This window comes from Battus philenor, unplaced genomic scaffold (assembly GCF_028537555.1).
Source record: "Battus philenor isolate CCGP_79_NKW_IND1 unplaced genomic scaffold, ilBatPhil1.0.hap1 SCAF_15, whole genome shotgun sequence".
Lineage (NCBI taxonomy): Eukaryota > Metazoa > Arthropoda > Insecta > Lepidoptera > Papilionidae > Battus > Battus philenor.
The window spans coordinates 2,740,906-2,765,168 of NW_027181677.1; the positions used below are offsets into that span (position 1 = coordinate 2,740,906).

Sequence of the window (24,263 nt, forward strand, 5' to 3'; positions counted from 1 at the left end):
ATTAAGTATTTGAACATATCTCCTTTGAATTTCTATATCAAAAATCCAACAAAGGCGTCGTTAATAATAAATTATAAAACGAGAAGAGCTTTTGTGAAATGCATGTACTGTAATTTCTTTTTCTTATAGCACACAGCGTTCATAACAAACGCACACATTCAAACATTCAAGAGAATAGTCGGATTCAGTCTTCTTTTTATTAGATTCCATACTGTAACCTATAACTACCTACCTGTCATCGAATGCATTTCTACGTAGGTTGGTATATGCAACCGTCTGTGTAAAGAGTACACAATATTTGAAGAGGGGAGAAAATATACAAGTAAAGGAGATAGAAATAATAATCCACGATATCGACTCAAAAGAGAAGGGCGCATGAGCGTTTGCATGAATAATATTTCTATTACCTATACTGAACACAAGTATTCATATATATGTCTTTTGCTAAATATTATATAATCTGTAAGTTTTAGAAATATGTGAAATCTGTAATGTAATTTTAATCTTATCATGCTGACTACAATATAAATAATTTTATTATAAATATGTTTCTAAGTTTATACAATATAATTTACAAAATCAGTTTCTATAAAAAAACGTAACTCTCCCTCCAGTATTGTTGTTACCTGTTCTGGCTTATTGTTTTTTTTCCAAAAATTTTGTGTGGATAAATTATTTGTAGTATTCTTGTATTTTAACTTTAATAAAGTAAAAAGGATATAACATTTTTTTAATAAAAATGTAGTAATTAATTCAATTGTATATTTATTGTTTTATAAATTACATAGAGGTTTATTAAAATAAGATAGACTCAATAATTAAGAAAAGACTTTGACTTAAAATTTTATAATGTAAGTAAAAACTGTTTAAAATATTTTATCTAGCAACATTTGCTTTTCATTCATTCTGTCATACAAACAAGTGAGTTTCAGCTTCACTCGTTGCACTCACGTTAGTTCACTTAAGTCTAGACATTGCCGGGTTAGGCAGTGCATGTCTGCTTTTTCCGTGAAATTCGTGTTTAAAAGTTATTTTTTATTTTCAATCAATTATACACACTTTCAAGTTCAATTTAGAGATCTGAAATAATAGCTTACAGACACTTATTATTATTATAGCTGATTCAGTAAAAACATGGATAAAAGCTCAAACTTGCAGGTTATTTCACCGAATCTGAAATACACCGAAGACTACATTTATGCTGACTATGAATACGATGAAACTTTAGTAACCAAAAAGAATAATGAATTAGTGGTAAGTAATTCTTGTAGTAAAATGTTCTCCAACAAATTAGATTTTTCAACTGTTAAAATCTCAAAACAAGTTGTGTTACTTCTTTCAATTATACTACAATATTCCTCTGTATAACTCTTCAAATTAGTTTCAAACTTTCGTCAGTTAACTTTCATTGTATATATACATATTTTTTGTTGACAAAGATTTTCCTATTGTAAATATAAATTATGTGCTAGATAATTGTTGTCTTTACTTATTAAATTGAAATTTGCAATTTATTTCTTGTAATATGATAATTAATTAAGTTCTAAATACTTTTCTGCAATAGTCGATGAATAAGTGTAATAAGATATTATAATTGAAGCAAACTAGTATTTTTTTGCTGCTTTTAGCTACTTAAGATACTAGCTTTTCTAGCTTTCTATCAGCTTTGTCAGTCTAATAAACAGAAGAATAGAATGGCCTGTAGAACATTATTTTTTCCTCTATAAAGTTGCTTTTACAACTTATATTAGTTATCTTTACATTAAAAGTACTATAGTCTTATGATTCCCCAATATTTATTCTTGCTAAACTATTCACAGATCTTATGGTAACATACCCTTTAGCTACTGCTATTTGGCATGATGACAACATATGATTTTGTATAATGATATTCCTTACGGGATAGTAGCATGACTAAATTAAAGAATTAACCATTGAAACTTATTATATATTTTTCCCTTCAAAAGTACTCATTAATTTATTTGAAACAATTATGCAGTTTCTTTATATGTATTATAGGTATTCCATATATGAATAAGACATTCTCATCTTGGCCTGAATGATCACAATATCTCTGGACCCATGAGGCTTTTAGTTAGTAGAGGTCAAAGTCATTAGAAATAATATTTTTTTTACAACTATTACTATATACAACTTTTGAATTTTTTTTTGCATGTTAAAAATAACTATGAATTGGTATTGTTGATTTTTGTATTGTCAAAATCCCTAGTCTCAATGGGTGATGAAGATGGACAATTATGGAGTATTATGTTGTTCTTTCACTAGGAATTGAGACTTCAGAGTTGCATACTAGAGGATATTAGAGGATTAGCATAAGCAACTCTGAGATGGATTAATGTGGTCACAGTCCTCACATACCATCACAAAGTTTTCAGAAAATATGTGACCAATGAATACCCCGGAATGGGCTGTTAAAATTTAATAATTTTTTTTGCTCAAAAAAAATTAATATAAATGCATCTTATGTATATTATATACTATATTGTCTGCAAATGTTTTAATTTTGCTAGCTCAGTCATAATACCTTTTCCACGTAACCTGAGTTGTTTACTGGCTAATTTCTCCTAGCAGTGCATGTTTTCAAGCTAGTCATTCATTTAAATGTACAGGCGAATTAAAACCTTATGTCTATCACCTAAGAGTTAATTTTCAAAATGTTTCATTTCAGTTGTACTAATTTCTGTTGATGAAGCAAATATAATTCTTTCTATGGCTTTTTCCATTTGCATTTTGGTTATATGATACCATTATAAATATTCTTTTTTCGTGATATTTATTTGTTAACTCATAACTCTGTACCAGCAGTTATAATTAAGTCTGTTTAATTTAGATACATTTATTACTTAATAAGACCACTCTTTATTCTCTTTATTGTATTAGTAATATTTTTACTGTCTCACATTTTTTTCTATGTGGCATAGAAAAAAAATTGCTATAATAAATGTTAATGTAATATTTTTAAGGAACAGGCCTTAGTCTCCAGATAGCTGGTCTAATACCATGATCAAAAAGTAAAGTGAATTGGTTTAAAAATGTAAATTGTCTATTTATTCTTCGAAATTAATTCCATACCCTTCAAAGTAATCCCTGTCTGATAAAACTTACTTTTGCCTATGTTTTTTACAGTTCTTGAAACAGTCAGAATGGTTCTTTTCAAGACCTTCTTTGATACAATTTTTATCCATTACAGTACAAATTGTATTAATTGCACACCGTTAGGAAGCAGCTATTTCAGTGAAATCAGAAAATTTCTAAACGCAACACTGGTTGTTGACCAGTCTTTAGGGAAGGCCTATGGCTTGCAGTGGGTGTCTATTGGCAATTGTAATAATGAATTTCTAAGTTAAGCGAAATTTTTCAGAATATCTTCATCCTGTTTGGTCTTTTCAAAATTGCAAATGTTACTTTTTATGTGCACCTGTTTGAATATATTAAGTTTTTTGCTAATTACAATTTTACAATTATTGATTGCCATGGGAAGAATATATTGATTATATGGAGGGTTATATTCTCACTTTAACCCTACACAACTATATTTGGATTACATTCTTTTATATGCTATTCTCTATCTAAGCCTTTTTAAAATTCTTACTCTCCCCTATTTTACATACATACTAATTGTATCAAAGTAAAAAGGGTAAATTCATGTCAAGTCTATTTTAAAATTGCCTCCCTTAACAATCAAGTAGCCTCCCTGTCGGGCATTAGCACTGCCTTGGCAAATACTGCTTTAAAGGGAAAATTAAAACGGATAATGAATTTGGGGTACTTAAAATTATATTATCTATTATTAAACAAAAACTTGAAATTTATAAAATTTTAATAATAGATGTGTTATTATTACTATTAGCCATTGTTCATTGCTTAAAACAAGATATAAAATAAAGTTCATTTGAACAAAGGGTTTTTAAGTATAATTAACATAATACATTATACAATATAAATGAATAAGCAATGTGTATGTATTTATTCATAAAATGTAACATGTTAATTAACATAGTAATATGTTAAGTATATGTGGGGTTTGCATCAGCACATTAAAATAACCTGTAGTACATGGAGATACAATTGTGTCGCCAGTATCAGAGCTTTGCAGTTTATTTACAATTTTTTTAAATAAAAAGTTGTATCTGAAAATAAAACAAATATAAAATCCGCAAGGCTTGGAGCATGAAGATATTTTGCTTATGAAATTTATTGTTTTCTTTAAATTAATTAATATTAATATTTAGTTAAATTCATATCAAATCATGTTTATATGGAATAGTTGGTTAAATTTGTTTGCTTATGTAGTGTTGCTTATGTAGTGTTGTAATTGTTGCTTATGTAGTGTTGTAGATCGCATGGTATTTTTGTTATAGCTGTGGTAACCTATTGTTAAAGGAACAGATGTCAGTGTTGCTAGGAAAATTAAGCATGCCTGGCTACATTCAATTGGCGGTATGATTGGGTACTATGTTGGACGCCAGTTGAAGGCTTCTTATGGTTGAATTAAATAAATATAACCGCTGAGAGACTACAATAAAAACTTTGAGTGTAGGATTTCAATGTTTTTTAATAGTTGGACAAACAAGAATCCAAAAGGCAAAATATCAGGACAATATAAATACTAAAAGAAAGGCCAATGCCAAGTAGTGGACATCCTTTGGCTGTAATTATGAAAATTATTACTCTTACTTTTTTTTTCATAGGTGAAACCATACCAGACCTCACTATGCATCCGCACGGGAAGGAAGGTGGGACGAGTGGGGGTCATGTTGGTGGGATGGGGTGGAAACAACGGCTCCACTTTCACTGCAGCAGTCCTGGCCAACAGGCATCAGCTTTCATGGAACACGAAAAATGGGAAAATGGATCCGAATTGGTGAGCATTATTTTGAATACAGCAAACATTCCTGCGATATTGAATCTGGAAAGAGATCCTAGAAAAACCGTTGTCACCGATGTAGCTTGAAGAATTAGCCGTCTGAAGTGGTAGTGGTTGGGGCGTGTCGCTCGGCTGTTGGGATCGAAAGGTTCTAATGACGAAAGGTGGCAATTCCCTACTAAGTGAGAAAAGGACCAATATTTAGCCTATTCCGCATATGCAGTGGCAGTCATGCAACAAAGTGCACCGCCTGCCAGCCCGCTGATAAATGCGTATGCGGCAAACAATGCGAATTACACAACTACTTTAGCGGTGCTAAATCACTCAACACGTGTTTCACCCCTCCACGGGGCATCTTCAGGAGTTATGTTACACCGATTAGTGCCAAACACAGAGTCACCTACTAATTGGATCACCGACATATTTATGGTGCGGGCAACGTAAGACCGTTTATTGTTGTTCAGGGGAGCCTATGCCTTGTAGTCGGTAGGAATAGGCTATTATGCTGTTGATGATGAAGATTTTTACTGGATTTTCAAAAAAGCATTAAAAACGTTTTTTTTTGTGTAGGTACGGTTCAATAACGCAAGCCTCCACCGTCCGGCTGGGCATCGACGAGCACGGTAAAGACTTTTACGTGGGCATGTCGGAACTTCTTCCCATGGTACACCCGGACGACTTAGGTGAGTTAACTTTTCTATTTATTTATTCGTTTTTTTATGTTATTATTCACTTTGGACACTCATAGAAACATTGTCCAGTAGAGTCACGTCATAAAAATGCTGGATGAGCCCAATTTGATAGAAACAAAAATTAAATCGAGCTTACTTATGATAGCTTCTTTCTATTTAAATGTACAAGAATACTAAACACTGATCTGTGAAGAGAATAAAGTACTTTTTTGTGATCTATACCAGAAATCTCTTAATATATAAAACAATTTTAAGTTTTACTATCACTTTTAATATCTTCACATTGTAATAGCATTAATTTTACAAAAGATTTTGTTTAATTTATAATTACGTGATAATTAAGGTATATAATGGGATCAGCCGTTATTTTGCGGAAGTCCATCCTAAGTAAGAAAAGGACCAATATTTAGCCATTTCCGAACATGCAGTGGCAGTCGTAGTGGCAGACTAATCGGTGTAACAACTCCTGAAGATGCCCCGTGAAGGGGTGAAACACGTGTTGAGTGATTTAGCGGTGGTAGTTGTGTAATTCGCATTGTTTGTCGCATGCGCATTTGTCAGCGTGCTGGCGGGCGGTGCACTTTGTTGCACGACTGCCACTGCATGTGCGAAGTGGCTAAATATTGGTCCTTTTCTTACTTAATTTAGGTATATTACGCGGGAGTACCGTACAGATATACACACAGAACCCTCGTATTAGGATTAAGGACGCCTCCTTGTTATGCATTTATGTTCGTCTGCATCGACCAAACTCCTCAATAGGTATAAATTTTAACTGATCCTACCAATACTGGTTTGCAAACCCTATTCAGAAATATCGTAATCTTCGCCTTGACAAGCCTATATCCTTTCCTACCCTTTCAACAAGTTATAGAGGGTTTTCGCTTTTTATCTCGTGCTTTTATTTCGGTATCGGGGGTAAATCTTTCAGATGGATAAAAAATACTCTACTTTCTGGAGGAGTGACAGGGTTATGTGAGATTCCGATTTATTTTAACCTCCTCGGTGGTTGTTTTTGGTACCTTTGGGGAGGCCGCTGTATGTTCTATGGAATTCGTAGCTTCCTCTCAGTATTTTGCCAAGACACACCCCGGGAGGAAGCTGTGTTATCTCCGGTGTTTTCGCTGTACCGCAGCAACACGAGACTACTTCGCATTACTGTCCTTCTCTGGTTGCAATTAAGTGCTCTTTTAGACGGCTTTTACGATAGGCAGGAGATGCCTTTGTTCTATTCCAGTGAACCCGATCTAAAAGGTTGGTACATTCCGCTCTTACTACTACATACAAATGAAATGTATCATTGCGATATTTAATGAATCCTGACTCAAAATTTAATAGCGGTAGTCGAAGTTGATAATCTGAAAATAGGAACTAGCGATGTTGAGGCTCAAACCTCTAGGGCACTGTTGAATTGCAACGCTAAACCTGTATCAAGTGACAACTAAGCAATAAGCTAAGTTTTTAAATTGGATCATGTAATGGCTGCTTTAGAGGCTCGTTCCAGAAATGACCTGATATTCACTCTTGACAGGCCTAAATCTTTATATAGATATTCCGCTGTTATACCTCTCGCTCTTTCCTCCACCGCATACAAATGTATTTACGTTACGTTTGTAAAAATTAACGTCATAAATCAATATATACGGTCAGATGATGAACTTGTTAGGACACGCTATTGATTTCGTGCAGGTAAGGTCAAGGTCGGGAATCGGGCCGCTGGGCCGGGAAGTGGGTCGCATCGCGTAACCCATTAACGTTCCGTCCGATCATTACTTAATAAATTTTATAAATTTAATTTTTATACGTGCAACACCGACCATAACGCGGCATCAATAATATAGTAATGTTACCATATTTACATAGAACTTATACTAATGCGTAGTAAACATTTTATTACATGTTCATTAGAATTTACGCAGATGCATCAGAAATTTTAATTGTTATGTGGGTCTCCTTCTAGGACCGGTAAGTATTTAGGTGGTATCAACACGAATTCTGAAGTAGAAGTGTGTATACTCTAGATATATAGATATAAGATATAAATGAACAATTTCATTTCTGTGGAATTCCTCTTTTCGATGCGCCGCTGACGATGACATGATGTTTGTCCTATAATACCGATGTAAATAAAGAATTATATTTCTGTGGTATTCCTCTTTTCGATGCGTCTGTAACTATGACGTAATGATGTCCCTATAATGCTGATGTGAATAAAGAATTATATTTCTGTGGTATTCCTCTTTTCGATGCGTCGGTGACTATGACGTAATGATGTCCCTATAATGCCGATGTGAATAAAGAATAATATTTCTGTAGTATTCCTCTTTTTGATGCGCCGCTGACGATGACGTGATGTTTGTCCTATAATACCGATGTAAATAAAGAATTATATTTCTGTGGTATTCCTCTTTTCGATGCGTCGCTAACGGTAGCGTAATGTTGCTACTATAGTTATAACGTTTGATTATATAATTTTAATGCATCCGCTTCTGGTGTACTTTTCTATATAAATAAATAACAAGAAGATGTTTGTCCTTTTAATTTTTCTGGTTTTCTGAATTTTATTTAAGTTTCATACTAACGTATATTTTCAATATAATTTACGTAAATCGCTTCGTTTCTACCAATTTCTTGTTAAAAAAACTAATTGTAATATACTTGAGTTATAACACTTATAAAAACCATGTGTCAATTATTCAGTGATTGACGGATGGGACATAAGTCCCCTGAACTTGGCGGAGTCCATGGTCCGCGCCAAGGTCATCGACTTCGACCTCCAGCAGAAACTGAAGAAGGAAATGGCGACGATGAAGCCCCGTCCTGCCATCTACGATCCGGACTTCATTGCGGCTAATCAGGTAAATATACTTTGGAGTTTTTTTTTACTGTAACATATTTTAATGTAACAGTGTAATTGTCTTTTATCTCCGATGATTATTAAGTTCAAACCTTTTAGCTAATTTTTCATGGCGTTTGACTAAAATACTTGATATACTATTTATTTAGTTGTAAGTCTAACTTTGAATTTAAACTGTATAATAAATAGAGAAATAACATTTATCTAAAGTCATCTATACTATGGAGGCGGCTTGTATATCTAAACTTCTATGGGCGTATACGCAGGTGTAGTTTCTCGTCTATTTCGCAAATGCTATTGTGGTTATCCATCTCGCCCATGTATGTTTTTCAAAAGTACATTCCATAGTAAGCAAACACTTCAACTTTAGGTTGCGTAAAAATATACGATCTCTCATCGTCCTTAACTTATGAATTAACGTGATAACTGGTTTTAATTCACTTGTCGCGTAAGAGTGATTATTTCAAGTTAATATATGTATGTAATTAAAAGAGAAAACGGATGAGGTAAAAAAAAAGTTAAAATAAATAGTGACAGGCGGTACTATTTTAACTGCCAATTTCTATGATAATGTTGATGAAAGGAATTTGTTATAAAAAAAAAATGATACTGTCAATCAATTGCTACGATAACCTGTATTTTTTTTTTCTAATTAATTATTTTTTGTCATTAAAAAACTAAATCTATTTAGTTTGTAAATAGATTGAGTAAATTATAATTGTAAATTTAATTAACTAAATACAGTTACTCTGAAATTTAATATTCTATGGGTAATACATATACTGTGACTATAGAATTCAAGATAATGTTTAAAAAGCTCAAATAGAAAAAGCATGATTAAAAAAAAAGTTAAAGAACTTTTGTGCCGTGAGTTCGCCTCCTGACTAATTTTATGGCAAAATTTATTTTATTTTTTCTTTCTTTGTCTTTATCTTTCTCTTTCTCTCACATACATACACTCTTTCTCTCTCTATATATATAAATATTTTTTTTTTTGAATTTTGATTACATAAATTACGACGATAATGTAACAGAATAACGTAAAAATTATTATAAAATGTTAACAAGAAACAAAATAAAGCAGAGGATTGTGGTGTGTGGCATATATTCTCGAATACGCGAAGTTCGTGAAATAAGGTGTCAGGCGGAATCGCTATCGGTCGAGTGCGGCGAGGTGCGGTCATTTTATAATTAAAAAAATCTTTATTTAAGAACGCATGCACTTTTTTGACGTCATTTTTCTTTAAATATTCTTTGTAGTAAGCTTCAAACTCAATAGTTGCTCTATTAAAATTAAATGAGACAACAAACGTATCACTAATTTCGACCAATAAAATATTTTTGAATGCTTTAATAACATTTACATTTTTCAATAATATAAATTTAATTTTATGTTTAATTCTTAGAATTGAAAATAATACCCTAATAACACACTAATTCATTCTTTTACATACAACTTTCTACGATATTGATTTAAGTTTGTCTTACGTGCAAAAAAAAAAAAAGTTTTATAAGGTTTTTGATTAACTAGTTTAGGTTTATTGTCTATGGAACGGCGAAACACATCATCGGTTGCCATAATAAAAAAATCAAGTTGAACAAAGCATTTCGAAATGTTTCGATTTTTAAATAATTATCACGTACATATTACAATGTTTAATACAATTGTTGTATTAAAGTAATTTGCAATGTTAAATCACATCACATTTGCATAGACGATATGTATGCAAATAAATAAAGACTGATTTGTTTTAAATGTCAGATTCATTAATCTCAACTTTATAAGTGTGTAGTGTAATATAATTGCATAGAAGCCTTACCTAGACATTTTCGCTATAAAAAATTTAAAAAAATTCCTGAATTTGTATATACTCGGATCAGTGTCTGGAATGCTTGTAGCTTTTAGTTTAACGATGTTTTATAGGGATATTCAATCTGATTTTAGTTTCTATGAAATTGGGTTCTACTGGCATTCTTTACATGAAGTGGTCACTGTAAATAATTCAATGTTGATTTGAATATATTAATAAAGTAAAAGTAATCAAAATAATAAGATATTTAATACCATAACTGTAAAGGAATTTATATTTAATTTGTAAAAAACAATGATCATTGATATTGGCTGTCACAAATGCTTTAAATAACGAAATAATAAATAATTTTCTACTAACTATGTAAGGCAGTTTTTCCCGTCGTGGGCCCAAGCAAGATTTTATTGTAAAGGGGGCAATTTGAAAGTGGACTGACACAAGTTTAACCCTTTCACTTTAATATAATAATATAAATATGTTACATAGGAGGGTAAAAATTTTAAAAACTTAATTTTAACTTTATTTTAAAAATTTAAATTTTAAGGACTTAGGTGGGGCATGGCGTAAAATATAGGTTAGTAAATACTGATGTTAAGTGTTTGGTTATGGTTGATTTTTAGGGCAGCAAACCACTTTAAAGCTCTTTCGATCACCCTATATAAAGTGATCATTATGCAATGTTTCATTATTTATTTTTTTGTATTGAAATGCAACTGGTCAATAACTTACAACAGGCAGTACAAAGTTTGCAGGGACAGATAGGAAACAATAATCAATTTTCATTACAATAATATCACTACGCTATTTATTTATTTTGAACTACTGATTTATAGATATGGTATGACTATGTGCTACTAGGGTGTACTTCTGTCCGTTAATGAATAGAGAAATCACCCGTATATTCATCTTTTTAAAGCTTTTATACCTATAACCAATCAGCCTGTATAACTATGATCTTTTATTTGCGGTCAATCCTGCTATATACACATAGCATCTGTATAAAAAAATAATATATATAACGTGATTATCGCTTTATATTCGTATAGTCAGAGAATTTTTTTACATAAATTTGTATTTTGATGCTGGCCGGTAAGTAATTAAAAATATGACTAATTAAAAGGAAAATGGCGTTCTTGTACCGTATACATTACACGATTATACATCTGTTTACGTGGTAAATTAAAAGGCCGTGTGGTTATTTTAAATACGGAGGTGATCCACGAAAATACGTCACGGTGGGACGACATCCATTCATAAACATTTCGCGCGTCATGCCCTCACCTGCGAGCGGTATTGATTTTTAGAACGCAAACCGAGTACGTACTGCTAATCGATATACATTCAACGGAATATTCTGGAACGTCTATTTTATAAATAGAATTTCCTGGAACACACTATTCACGAGAGCTTTAATGTTACACCGAATTTACCAATATATTTATAGTATTTTGACGATATTGAAAGTTTCTAAGATTTGTAAGTTCAGTGTCATTATAAATTTAATACATGAAAATATTCTTTATTTGAATTATTGCGTTTCTAGTTGTGCGTTTCTGTCAACATTAAAATCTCTATAGCCTTCGGTTAGCTTTTGGTGATGATCTTTCATAATAATAGCTTCGGATGATAACTTCTGGTAGTACAAAGTCAAAAGGTACTATGCCAGGATTAATTTTAATACGTAGTAATCCGAATTTTGAACGCTTTTTCATACTATATTATCATTTTACTAAAACTGTTGAATTTTGGATATGTTATACATATCTTGAATGCAAATTTGCTGTATGTTAAGCTTTAAAAGTTATAACCAATCATACTGTATAAATATGTTATTGTTTACACCAAATTAAAATTTAAATTTTAATAATCCGTATCTTTAATTTAATAGAGAAATTTTTTTCTTCTAAATATGCATGGTTAAAATTAACAATATCATATTATACTATACGTATGTAGATCAATGATTCTAGCACATTCTATGCAACGTCATGTTTTTTTCCATTGTCATGCGATGTAACGTGTCGCAGTAACCCAATGTCCGTCTTCAGTGACGTGTGTTTTATAAACACGTGGAAAAATGCTTCCCCACAGGCGCCAGCGCTCGCGTAGTGTTTAGTAAACTGTGTCAAGTTACATCTGACACCGCGTATTGTCGATCGAATGTTATGCGGAAATAAGCTGACTTCTGTTTGTGAACTCTTCCAAGAATAAAATTTAAACCGTTACAATGTGTAACGGATCGTATGACGTAGTTAGAATATTGTTTACACTTATGAATAAAGGATAATATATATTTTAGTACATTAACGACATTCGATTTTTGAAAACACAACACAATAATCGTTTCAGTCCTAGGATGCCCACTAAAAGTCATAGTACCTCTCTGAAAGATATATATGAGAGGATATACCATAAACGCCGCGCTTGACAGGCAGTGTAAGTTTATACTAAGGAAATTATATTTATAATATTAAATTAGTACAGAGAAATATAAAAAGTAGAAATAATAATAAATGTAATTAATATTAAAGATCTCGGATTACAGGAGGATTAACCCTTTTCACTCCAATGTCGAGTGTCATTCGACACCGATTTTGTTCCACAAGCTCCACTGTCGAGTGATACAAGACATGGTGTAATACTTCTTTTTGCGGAAAATTTTAAAACAGGAAAGATTTTTGTTACTAAAATGTTTGAATCACGAATGAATGAAACTTATTCTAGAATCGCAAGATACTATAATTCAATTAAATTTTATCAATGCTACATAACAGCCTTGGAGTGGAAAGGTTTAAATTACTTTGTTTACCATCATGTTAGCAGATAGATGCTTGCACTGCAAGGTCTCCTCCGAAAACCGCCAGAATGACTGATTTTGCGTTGCTCGCATCTATTGACTTTTAAAGACGCGGGGTAAACAACTAGGTGTCCCTTTCACTTGTGATGATGATTTGTGGTTTCGAAACTTTAAGTAAGAAAAGGATCAATATTTAGCCGCTTCATGCAGTGGTAGGCGTGCAACAAAGTGCACCGCGTGGTAATCATCGGTGTAACATAACTCCTGAAGATGCCCCGTGGAGGGGTGAAACACGTGTTGAGTGATTTAACGGTGGCAGTTGTGTAATACCACTGCATGTGCGGAAGTGGCTAAATATTGGTCCTTTTCTTACTTATGATGGACTTCCGCAAGGTAACGCCTGATTCCATTAAATAGTCGAAACTTTAATAACGCTGAGTCTGATCGCAGGCCGACCGGGCAACTAACCTGATACGAGGCACACGCTACGAACAGTATCTCCAGGTCCGCGCCGACATCAAGGACTTCCGCGACAAAAAGAAGCTCGACAAGATCATCGTCCTGTGGACCGCCAACACAGAGAGGCAAGCAACTACCATTCTACTACACACACACACAAACATACATATACGGACACTATCAAGCACGCATACACTTAAATATAATGGTAGTGTCAGAGTTCTCTCTAAATTAGATACATTGTGAATGACTAAACAGAAACCAGTGTATGTACAGTGTAGTAATCCTGTGCATCTTTTCACAGGTTTTTTTTATTCTACCAGTGGAAGCTTTCTGAAATTCGCGATGTTTATTGAAATGAATTTATTGTGTGGTTAACAATGATTTGAATAGGTGGTATAAATAATTATAACTTAGTTAATATTACCTATGTTATCGGTCCTCCGAAGGGGGGGGGCTTAGGAACCTTTCTCCCTTAACGGCTGTCAGCTGTTAAGGTCGCCGGATACGGTCATAGTGGCGATCTGTGGAGCAAATCTATGCGTTGTGTCAATCGATAAAGAGAACAGAGAAGTTATTATATTTGCTCGTCGATTGCAGATTTTTTTATTTTGTTTCGTTCCTCAGAAATTATTCTTGTCATATGTAATACGTTATACACTCGCGATAGTCGCAAAACTATTTTACATACACACGGTATGCACAGATTAATTTGAAAATAAAAAAAGAATAATGACATAATTCGTAATATTTGAAAATAGAATTTAAAGTACATAATATAACCCGGGTTCACACAAAGATGTAGTATAAATATGAATCCTTGACACAGTACTAATAAATACCTTAATTAATCTACATACTATATAAGTATTGTTAAATAAATAATGCAGAATCTAACACCTTATTTCTGTACTAAACTTCAACATGCTATTAAAAATCACAAAAGGAAATATGATGTAAAATTAAAAAGCGCGATCTGGTCCCTTGCCTTTAATGGAAGTGGAATTAAAAATAAAGTTTAAAAAAGATGAAATATTCATTTATTTAACATTGGAATAAGTGTCCTATTAAAAGTCTAGTTTGACTTTACTCTTCTTCGAAAGGTATTGTTGTGGAGATAAAGCAGGAAGACACCTATCAACACGTCTTAAAAACACACATCTGTTAGTATTGCCTAAATAAAATCAAAACAATCAAGCGACATCATTGTCAAAGATTTTAGTCATTTAAATATTCGTTTGTTGAATAATTGTAAGCATAATATAAAAAAAATCAAAGTTGAATTTCTGAAGCTTAATTTATATGTTGAAAATCAATTTTAAGTCTCAATAATAATCTTAATATAAATCTGCTTTAAAAAAAATGGCAGCCATTTGTCAAAAAGGCATATTGATATTGTGTCTTCGCTATACAGATAACAAAAATTATATCACACGTGACCATCTTCAAGTAACTGTAGAGACTTTTTATTAATTTTAATTTGTATTACTAGTGTTTTTTTACTATATTTATATTTCGCTTTAACTAAACACAGGCAGGATAGGAGAGGGTTGCCGCTATTTGATACGGATCTTTCTTCTTCCAGCTGCGAGGCACGAGAGCGTTTTATAATTTTTTACAATTTTTCTTACACAATTTTCTGTTATAGTTAAATACAGCTAAAATTTATACATATTAACAATACAATTTGGAATACTCAATTACATATTAGTTGCTACATTATTTTATTTCAAGTCGCTGCCCAAGCGCTACAGACCGTTAAATGCCTTGAGATTTAGGACAATGTGCCGGGCCAAATCATCAAAAGATTCCGCTGTAGATTTTTTCTCAAAAAGAAAAAAAAAAGTGTAGAAACTAACTTTAATTTATATAGAAATAATTATTTATTCGATAAGTAATGATCGATCACTCAATTACTTAGATGTATCACGTACAATTTGTTACTCGCCGTCGCTTATCACTAAACAATTATTTTGAATTAATTCGTCGTTATTTTTGGGTCAGAAACATTGAAGACTTATTGACGCACACATACTCCAAAGCGTTGAGAAATCATTAAGATAATGGCTAGTTTCAGATCTTTTTTATGTATGTGCCTATTCATACTACATTACCTCCGGCTCCGCCTATTGAATAGATAAAATAGATTAAACAGAATAAATAAATGTGTTATTTTAACTTTAAAGAATTAATAATGTGCAAGAAGTTTTAATAAATATAATTAATTTTGAATACATAATAAATTTTTTTTGTTATTGTGGCGATCATCAAAGTAGGCCTGGCCTATTCAGCGGATGTGTATCTGTTGTCATGATGATAAGTCTAATGTTCACAAAAGGTTTTATAACCTCTAATTTACATATAGTGCATTTATTTTTCCTCATAATTAAAGTATTATAATTAAATTATCAAACAAAACATTGCAAACTAAGCTCTACATATTTTTCTCCTAAACTTTGAAGTTTTTTAATAGTTTGAAATATAAATTAAATTGTCTTCTAGATTCTGTGAAGTACGCGCGGGTATTCACGACACCTCGGAGAACCTGGAGCGAGCTCTGCGCAACAACGACTCCGAGATATCTCCGTCCACCATCTTCGCGCTCGCGGCCGTGGACGAAGGAGTAAGTGTTTTATTTTATATTTATTTATTCATTTATTATTCGCTTAGCATTTAAAGTCGGTGCTTCTATCCATTGTATGAGTCCTTTATACCTGTTAGAAAAATCGATGTAATCACTAAGAATCATTGAACACTGAATTATTTAATAGAACATTGTTATTTGTGGTTAGACCTGCTGCCATTTATTGTAGGTACTTCCAAGAAATATATGGCATCCCTTCTAATAATTCACCAAAATGACTCTGTATTATGACGCGTTTTGGAAAAACGTTGCAAAGCTAATATTTGAAATAAGCATGGAGAATAATAAAGTTAATAATTTGATTTATCGTTCGTCTTCTCAGACCGCAGACGACCACTGGTGGCCATAGGCCAATCCCACAGATATCTATGTGGGGATATAAGCAGTGACAATCCTATATAATTAATGCATGAAGTGTGAATTGTGTATGACTGTATCCTCCGAATCGAACCCGTGACCTATGATCTCAAGTCTCAGTCCTCTACCGCTGGGATATCACTGCTCATATGAATTATAATATAGAGTATATGTGTAACAATTATAATAATTTCGATCTTTATTAATAAGAGTGTAATATTATCGGCAGTGAAAAATTGTTGTCTACCCACGCGATATTTGTTCCTATGGGAACGGACGGAATGTAAAAAGAGTAAATTGGGGCGGAGAGTCTATATATGTTTATATTTGTACATAGCTTTTAATAGACGTTGGCGAACCTACAAGTATCAGTAGTATTTTTGGTAGCACACGTATTCAAAGATTTAAAAATTCATAACTCATATATGTATATATATATATATATGTATAGATATATATGTTTAACACTAATCATACCAACACTTATTAAGTACTTATTCCTACCACAATAGGTCAAATGACCCGACTTTGTTTCCTGCTTGAATGTATGAAATAAATTTTTAGGAAGGAAATAAAAATTAAATTTAATAACTGTAATAGCTGTAGATTGATTAGTAACAAAAAGATATGATATCAAAATTTGCAAAATCAATAACATGAACCCAAATGGGTCATTTTGACCCATAATGGTATGTTTAGTGATATATGTATATATATATATATATAAATATGTATAGATATATATGTATATATATATGTATATATATATGTATAGATATATATATGTATATATATGTATTTATATATGTTTTTATAAGTCGGTAGAGGTGATATATATGTACATATTTTATTGTTTATTATTAATAATAACACATTGAAAATTTGAGTTATGGCTTCACTGATATATCTTCATTTTACCACATTTTTGCGAGACCACTGTTCTTAGCATTAATTAGTGGATATTCCTGATAAATCCTTCAGAATGAAGTTTTGGAGCAATTACATACGAATAGTAGTAATAATAGTTATTGTATATTTATTAAAAAAATCACATAACTTTCAGTGTTGCTACATCAACGGGTCGCCGCAGAATACAATCGTAGAGGGCGTAGTAGAGCGCGCGGAGAAGATGGGCGTGTTCGTGGGCGGCGATGACTTCAAGTCGGGCCAGACCAAGCTCAAGTCCGTGCTGGTCGACTTCCTCGTCTCGGCTGGTGAGTTCACTGGAATACTGCGTTTAAGCTGAATAACTTTTAGTTTTATTTTGTTAGATCTACTTCCATTGGCTGTTGATAAGATTAGGGGTGGGTTATGACAGTAAGTAGAAGACTGTATCCGCAACCTATTGAAATGATATAATTATAAATTTAAAACGGTGGCTGACGCTAGACTTTCAGTTTGGACCACGTCAGTCATCGGTGACTGACAGTGTGCAAGATGAGAACTACATAATTATTATTTTACGGAATTGCAGAAAATTTATTTAATTTAAAATGATTCTCGTTCAAAAGTGGCACAAAACGTTACAACACGCTCGCTTTTTTTCTTGCCATCATAAACATATTTTCAGTACTTTCGAACTTCAGAGACTTTTCCCGATTTTCTTTGGATTTTGTGTTCATTTTTGTATCTTGCAATTCTGCAAGGTGGACTGCTAATTTTTTCTGCAATTCGGTAACGCAAATTTTCTGCATCGTAATATTTTTTATATAGAATGTAACTATTTGCAACCGTAGTATTTAATAACAATTCGAAGGTTAGTTTTCTATACCACTTTATAAATCTGCGTAACGGATTATTGTGGGCATTCGTTTGGCGCGTGTCACCTGACAGGGTCCTCTTAAAAATCAGCGTGGCCCACACGTGTTAAATATGATATTTATTTTGAGAGTGCTTAGAAGTTATCATTTTAAGTATATGTATAAAACCTTACATATGTATATGGAATGTAAGACGAATATATCCCAATCTATCTGTATCTACACTCCGTATACTACACAATAGTGAGCAGCGACTATTGTTCATTGCTCAACATAATGCGTTCTGCTCTACACTTGCCGGTTCATGGACTCTAATCCCGAACCTTAAGGCACCAGCGGCGCGCTATGTGGCCTGCCTATTGCCACTTCATCCTGCCGATCTGTTGGGCTACGGTCTTCCTCTTTGAGCGACAGCTTGCCAAAAAAGCTCGATGTGAGAGATCACATTACCCAGACTATTACAATTAAAATATACATATAACTTGTTCCCCAGGTCTGAAGCCGGTGTCCATCGTGAGCTACAACCACCTCGGCAACAACGATGGCAAGAACCTCTCCGCACCCAAGCAGTTCAGATCCAAAGAGGTAAAATATTTCAAAATTATAGTTTATTTCTCGAATTAATTTATAAAGTTAAAAACGTTAAAAGTAATTTAAATTTACATCATAATAATTATAAGAGTGTCGACCACAGACTACAAAGTCATTGAGCATTGTCAAATACTTGAGATGTGAACAAGCTTTGCTTATTGTGAAATTGTGGAACTGATGATTAATTTCCTTATCATTTTAGATAACGAAGAGCAACGTTGTTGATGACATGGTGGAGGCCAATCCCATCCTGTACCAGCCGGGAGAGAAACCCGACCACGTGGTCGTCATCAAGTATGTCCCCTATGTGGGTAAGTGGCATTCGCAATTATAATCTGTGGTGGAAGTTACGTAATGGTCTGTATGGCATTGTGGTCTTCATTGCTGATGGCTGTAACCTACTTAGATCACCTTAACAATGTGGTAGGTTATGGGCTGCCTGTTTTTTATTGTGGCGTCCTTTATTGGAGGCCTGTCGTTTGGCACCTAATATAATTAAAGTAAAGGATATTTTATTTTTAAATAAGTTTTTCATACTTGGCATGATCTTTCACTCGCTCTACTGCCTTCCATCACAAATTCTATCACACTTTATCATTCATTGTGTTTGTTTCATTCCTCTTTTCTCATTCTTTACCACAATCTTTGACTTACATATTTATCTTACTATTGTTTTTCTTTTTTTTGTTTATTTTTCATGTTACAATATAATTTTTTTCATATTTTCTTAAGTAGTTAATGCTATATAGTACACATTAATTAGTACTATTATTTTTTAACTAATTTAATTAACGGTAAACTATGTCTTGTTATTAGTCACTGCCTTTTCTAATATATTTACAATATTTAAACAAAATAGGCCGAAATTTGAGTTTGAAGTACATGTAATCTGTAATAGTCCTTATAAATAAAAAAAAAGGTAATTCCTTAAAAAATGTTAAAATATAAGATTGAATTCCGAATGATAGTAACACTATGCTGATATGTGATATACTACATATTATCCTTCAGTTAGTATTTTTAAAAATATACGGGATGTAACACAGCCGATAAGTGGCACTAACATCACTATCATAATCTAGCACTGATTTCTTTTTACTGATCATTGGTGATGTCTTCTTGACTGATGACATTTACAGCTTCACCCGATTTGATATATATGGAGCATAGGTCGGTGCCTTTATATTACTTATTTCATCAGATTGGCTTCAATGACCGTATATTGTACCTGAAGGTGGTGAGCATGTAAGATAATGTGAAGTATGTTAGAAGACCAAATGAATGATAAGAAGCATGAAGGAGAAGTAAAGAAATAAAAAGAAGGATGTGAATTAATAATTAAAAATTGTAAGTTCCCTTTCCCCCAATAGTCAAGTCATTAACAATTTTCAATAACAATAAACAAATAGATATATTTATATATGTGTGTATATATGTATATATTATATTTGCTCGCTTGAAGCTTGTACACCTATTTCCAATCAGCCTGTATATGAATATTTTGTTGCATCCTGTGTCAGGTGACTCTAAGCGCGCGATGGACGAGTACACGTCGGAGATCCTGCTGCACGGCACCAACACCATCGCGGTGCACAACACCTGCGAGGATTCGCTTCTGGCCGTGCCCCTCATCCTCGACCTGGTGCTGCTGACCGAGCTCTTCAGCAGGGTCTCCATCCGTAGGGACGATGCCGACGGTAAATACACATGCACCATATCTATATAGTTTTTTCATAAAGCCGTTGTAATGCCTAATAACTATTTGTTATACCAGAGGTATTCAGTTTTCTTTTACACTATCAAAAGCCTATACATGTGTGAAGTGTCTGGGCCGGCTCTTAGCAAATTAGCTTTCAGAGTGGGCGGTTTCTTATTATGTATAATGTTAAAATGATCGATGATTCAAAAATACATTATAAATTATATTTAGAATTTGAATATGGTGATATAAATTTTCCTAGAATATTTGCACATCTGCCTACTAATTACCTCTTCATCACTTTGGGTTAATGGTAGATCATATAAGGCATTAAGTTCATTGAAGTCGGTTTACAAATGGTTTTTTTAATAAGATATATTGAAATAACAATTCATTTCGAATTGGGTCCGTAAATTTAATAGAATCTAGTAACTTTGAACTTTGCAAATATTAATAAACAGCGAGATAATGGAATGGAATTCGATTTCAAATAGAGTTTGGAGTAAAACAATTAAATGAATTTGTCTTTAATTATGTGTGTGTGTTGTACAGAGTGGCAGGGACTGCACGCGGTGCTGTCGCCGCTGTCGTACCTGCTGAAGGCGCCGATGGTGCCGGCGGGAGCGCCCGTCGTCAACGCGCTGGGCAAGCAGCGCGCCTGTCTCGAGAACCTGCTGCGAGCCTGCCTCGCGCTCCGCCCCCTGCACCACATGCAGCTCGAACACAAGGTAACATATCATCTTGTTACGCAAAGTCAATATTTTGCAGGTTAGTCTTTTCTGTCGACATTGATTGTTGAATGATTTAATGGTGAATATTTATGGTCGCAATGCTGTCGACATGTCCTAACAAGGATAAAAATCCAAATTCATATAAATAAATAAAAAGCTAACATTATTGCGTTTTAGATTAAGTTAAATTCATTCAATCGAGAAGTAGAGTAAGTGAGGGGGAATACAAGACCGGTTAAAACCGAATTTCTCGGTAAAATGTTTTAAATCTTTTAAACCTATTTGCAATCGCCGTGTATGTAGTAAAGTGATCACTTTGAAACCTTACATTTATTTATTTTTCTATTGGAACTTCTACAGGCCACTAGTTTCTGGCAGCAATGTCGGCAAGGATAGATTACCATCTATAATAAATAATTTTAATATGTATAATAATAGATAATTTTAATATGTAGTAACGTGAATTATGATAACGCCTTTTCGTACTATATTATGATTACGTCATTTATTAATCTGGACGATTTATTATTGTAAATGTTGCACCATACATTCATTGATATAAATAATGTAAGTAAGAATATATGTTTTGTCTGAACTGAAATTTGTAAAGTAAATCAATCTTAGAAAAATTATATTTTTTTGATATGGTGACCGTCGCAAAAATGTTAGCGAATAAATAACAGTATATTAATTTAAGTGCCAGCCTAGGCTGAAATTTTTTTTGAAGTCCTTGGTGCCTAGTCACACCATGAAAATAAAATCAAAGCTCGGCGGCATTCCAATCCGTTGCAGCAAATGTAATGTCTCTATAAGACCTCAAGGTCAAATAATGTTAAGAAGTTTAAGCTATTCCCTGTAGTTTAAAGTTGTGACAAAATGCGAAATAAAGGAGCATCTGCTCTCCAGGTGCCGTTCCTGCGTTCAGAGCTGAAGTCCGGCGTCATGTTTGCCACCGGGGCGCCGCCACCGAAGAAGCAGCGCCGCGCGCAGAACGGCTCGCAGTGAGCGCTCCCCTGCCCGTTACCCTGCCATCCTGCACCACCACCGCCGCGCACTGCCCGCTTTCTACCAAAAGCCAGTACTAACCAACAACTTACCTATCATTCATATATCCGGGCCTTTATTTTCACAATATTTTCGTGTTTTGAGGAAAAAAAGTCATACTTAGACTATCTATAAAAAAAATTAGAGTTTTTTGTACAGGTTACAAAATTGATTTTATATAATTATTTTACACTTCAATGATTTTTTTCCTGTTTTAACGGCAATTTTTGGATATTTTTGAAATTCCTTGGCGGTATTGCGTATTACAAATTTGATAAAATCCTATATATCCTAAAATAAGTATTACAGAGAGTAATTATTAGATGTCTATCTTCTGGCTGGACTAGTGCGAACAGATAATTCCTTATTTACATTCTTTTCAAACATTGTTTATTAAGACAAATATATTTACATTAACTTTTTTACTTTATAAGCGAAAGTGTTGGTTGTTTTCATCAATCTGCATATAACAACGATCTGATAAGTAACAATTGATATCTCGATTATCTCGTTAATATATATAAATAAATATATATTAAATTTACTAACTATAATTATTTACATTTAATGTTAAATTCAAGTTTTGTTTAAGATATTTTAGAAGCAGATGTGTAATGTCTTGTTTCATTAATGCAAAGCATTTTAGTTCCATTTAATAGTTTATATACTTTGAGTATAAAATATAGTCAGTATTACGCTACGAATATCATTTATACAGTATTATAGAAAAAAATATTGTTACAGATGTCAGCATTTGTTTTGGCTGTGTTTAATATTGTTTCATTATTATTTAGGTGCTTTGTTTAAAATTTATTACAGAATTATTTTTCATAGTTTAAGTCCAAAGTATTAAGATCTAATGCGCTACAACATAATTTTTTTTAAATATTTCTGGAATATATATTTAAATTTCTCGGTTTTATAATCTCGCAATTGAAGAAAATAGCTTAAACAATAGTGGTTAGTTAATAGCACAAAATGCATATTAATACAGCTAAATAGCTGACTGATTCAGGTGTTTCAATTTGACTGCAATGCTATATGTGTGCCGAATCAGATCATTTATTTCTCAAATATTGTAATTAAAATTATTCGAGATCTGATATTTACAAAACCACTATGCCAATCTTTATTACGTAATCTCAGATGTCATTTCTCAATATAACGTGATAGTTTTTTGGAACTTTTACAATATCTCTTGCATTAACTAAAGCCTTATGTGTGCGTGTCGATCGCCTTCTTAGTGTATGCATTTTGATGTATTTACAAAGTATTTACCCAATGTTTACGCGGCAGAATATTTATACACAAGTATGTCCGTTGTTGTGTCCATTCCATTGATATAGTGTCCCTGTACTGTTCGAATCGATTCCAGTATTAATATTTCATTATATTAAAAATTATTTTAAATTATATTCGTATGAATTTTTATTTATTTTTAGTTTATTTAAAAAGTTTATTAAAATTGAGGATTCCTTTTGGCTATGAGTCTAACAAATCCATTTATATTTATAAGTGAATAGATAGTAGAGATAATAAATATCTGTGTTGATTAAAAATAAATGTATAGAACATAGAAGCCAACGTCTCACCAGCCTGTAGTTAGCGTGTTTCAACTGTGCGGCTCTGTGTATTCTGTTTGTGTTAATAAATTAATATATATTAATATAAAGTATTTTATTTGTCTAGTTTTGTAATAAACTTATATAAGATGGCAGCTGGGGGTTTGTGTGAGTGAAGGAAGGACCTACGGACTGGAAAAATACAACCTGGGGATGTTCACGCACTTGGTGCACAGACGCTAGATGCACACCAGCTTCTAACCAGTCTTATTGGAAATTTATGGTGGACGCTGTCCAGTAGTGGACGTCTTACGGCTAAATTGCTGATAAATTTAATATTATATTTCAGTTAATATTTTTAATACCTAGCT

The 24,263-nt window shown here is 32.8% G+C and overlaps 1 protein-coding gene across 1 annotated transcript; it reads left to right on the forward strand.

Moving 5' to 3' along the window:
• Positions 1-956: 956 nt before the first annotated feature.
• Inos (Inositol-3-phosphate synthase) lies at positions 957-23,977 on the forward strand. The gene is made up of 12 exons (XM_068762044.1): positions 957-1,254; positions 4,713-4,885; positions 5,459-5,571; positions 8,281-8,438; positions 13,496-13,629; positions 16,007-16,127; positions 17,569-17,719; positions 18,759-18,850; positions 19,059-19,167; positions 20,377-20,553; positions 21,108-21,283; positions 22,193-23,977. The coding sequence occupies exons 1-12, from the start codon at positions 1,135-1,137 to the stop codon at positions 22,289-22,291; spliced, it is 1,623 nt and encodes a 540-aa protein (XP_068618145.1). The 5' UTR covers positions 957-1,134; the 3' UTR covers positions 22,292-23,977.
• The last annotated feature ends 286 nt before the right edge of the window (positions 23,978-24,263 follow it).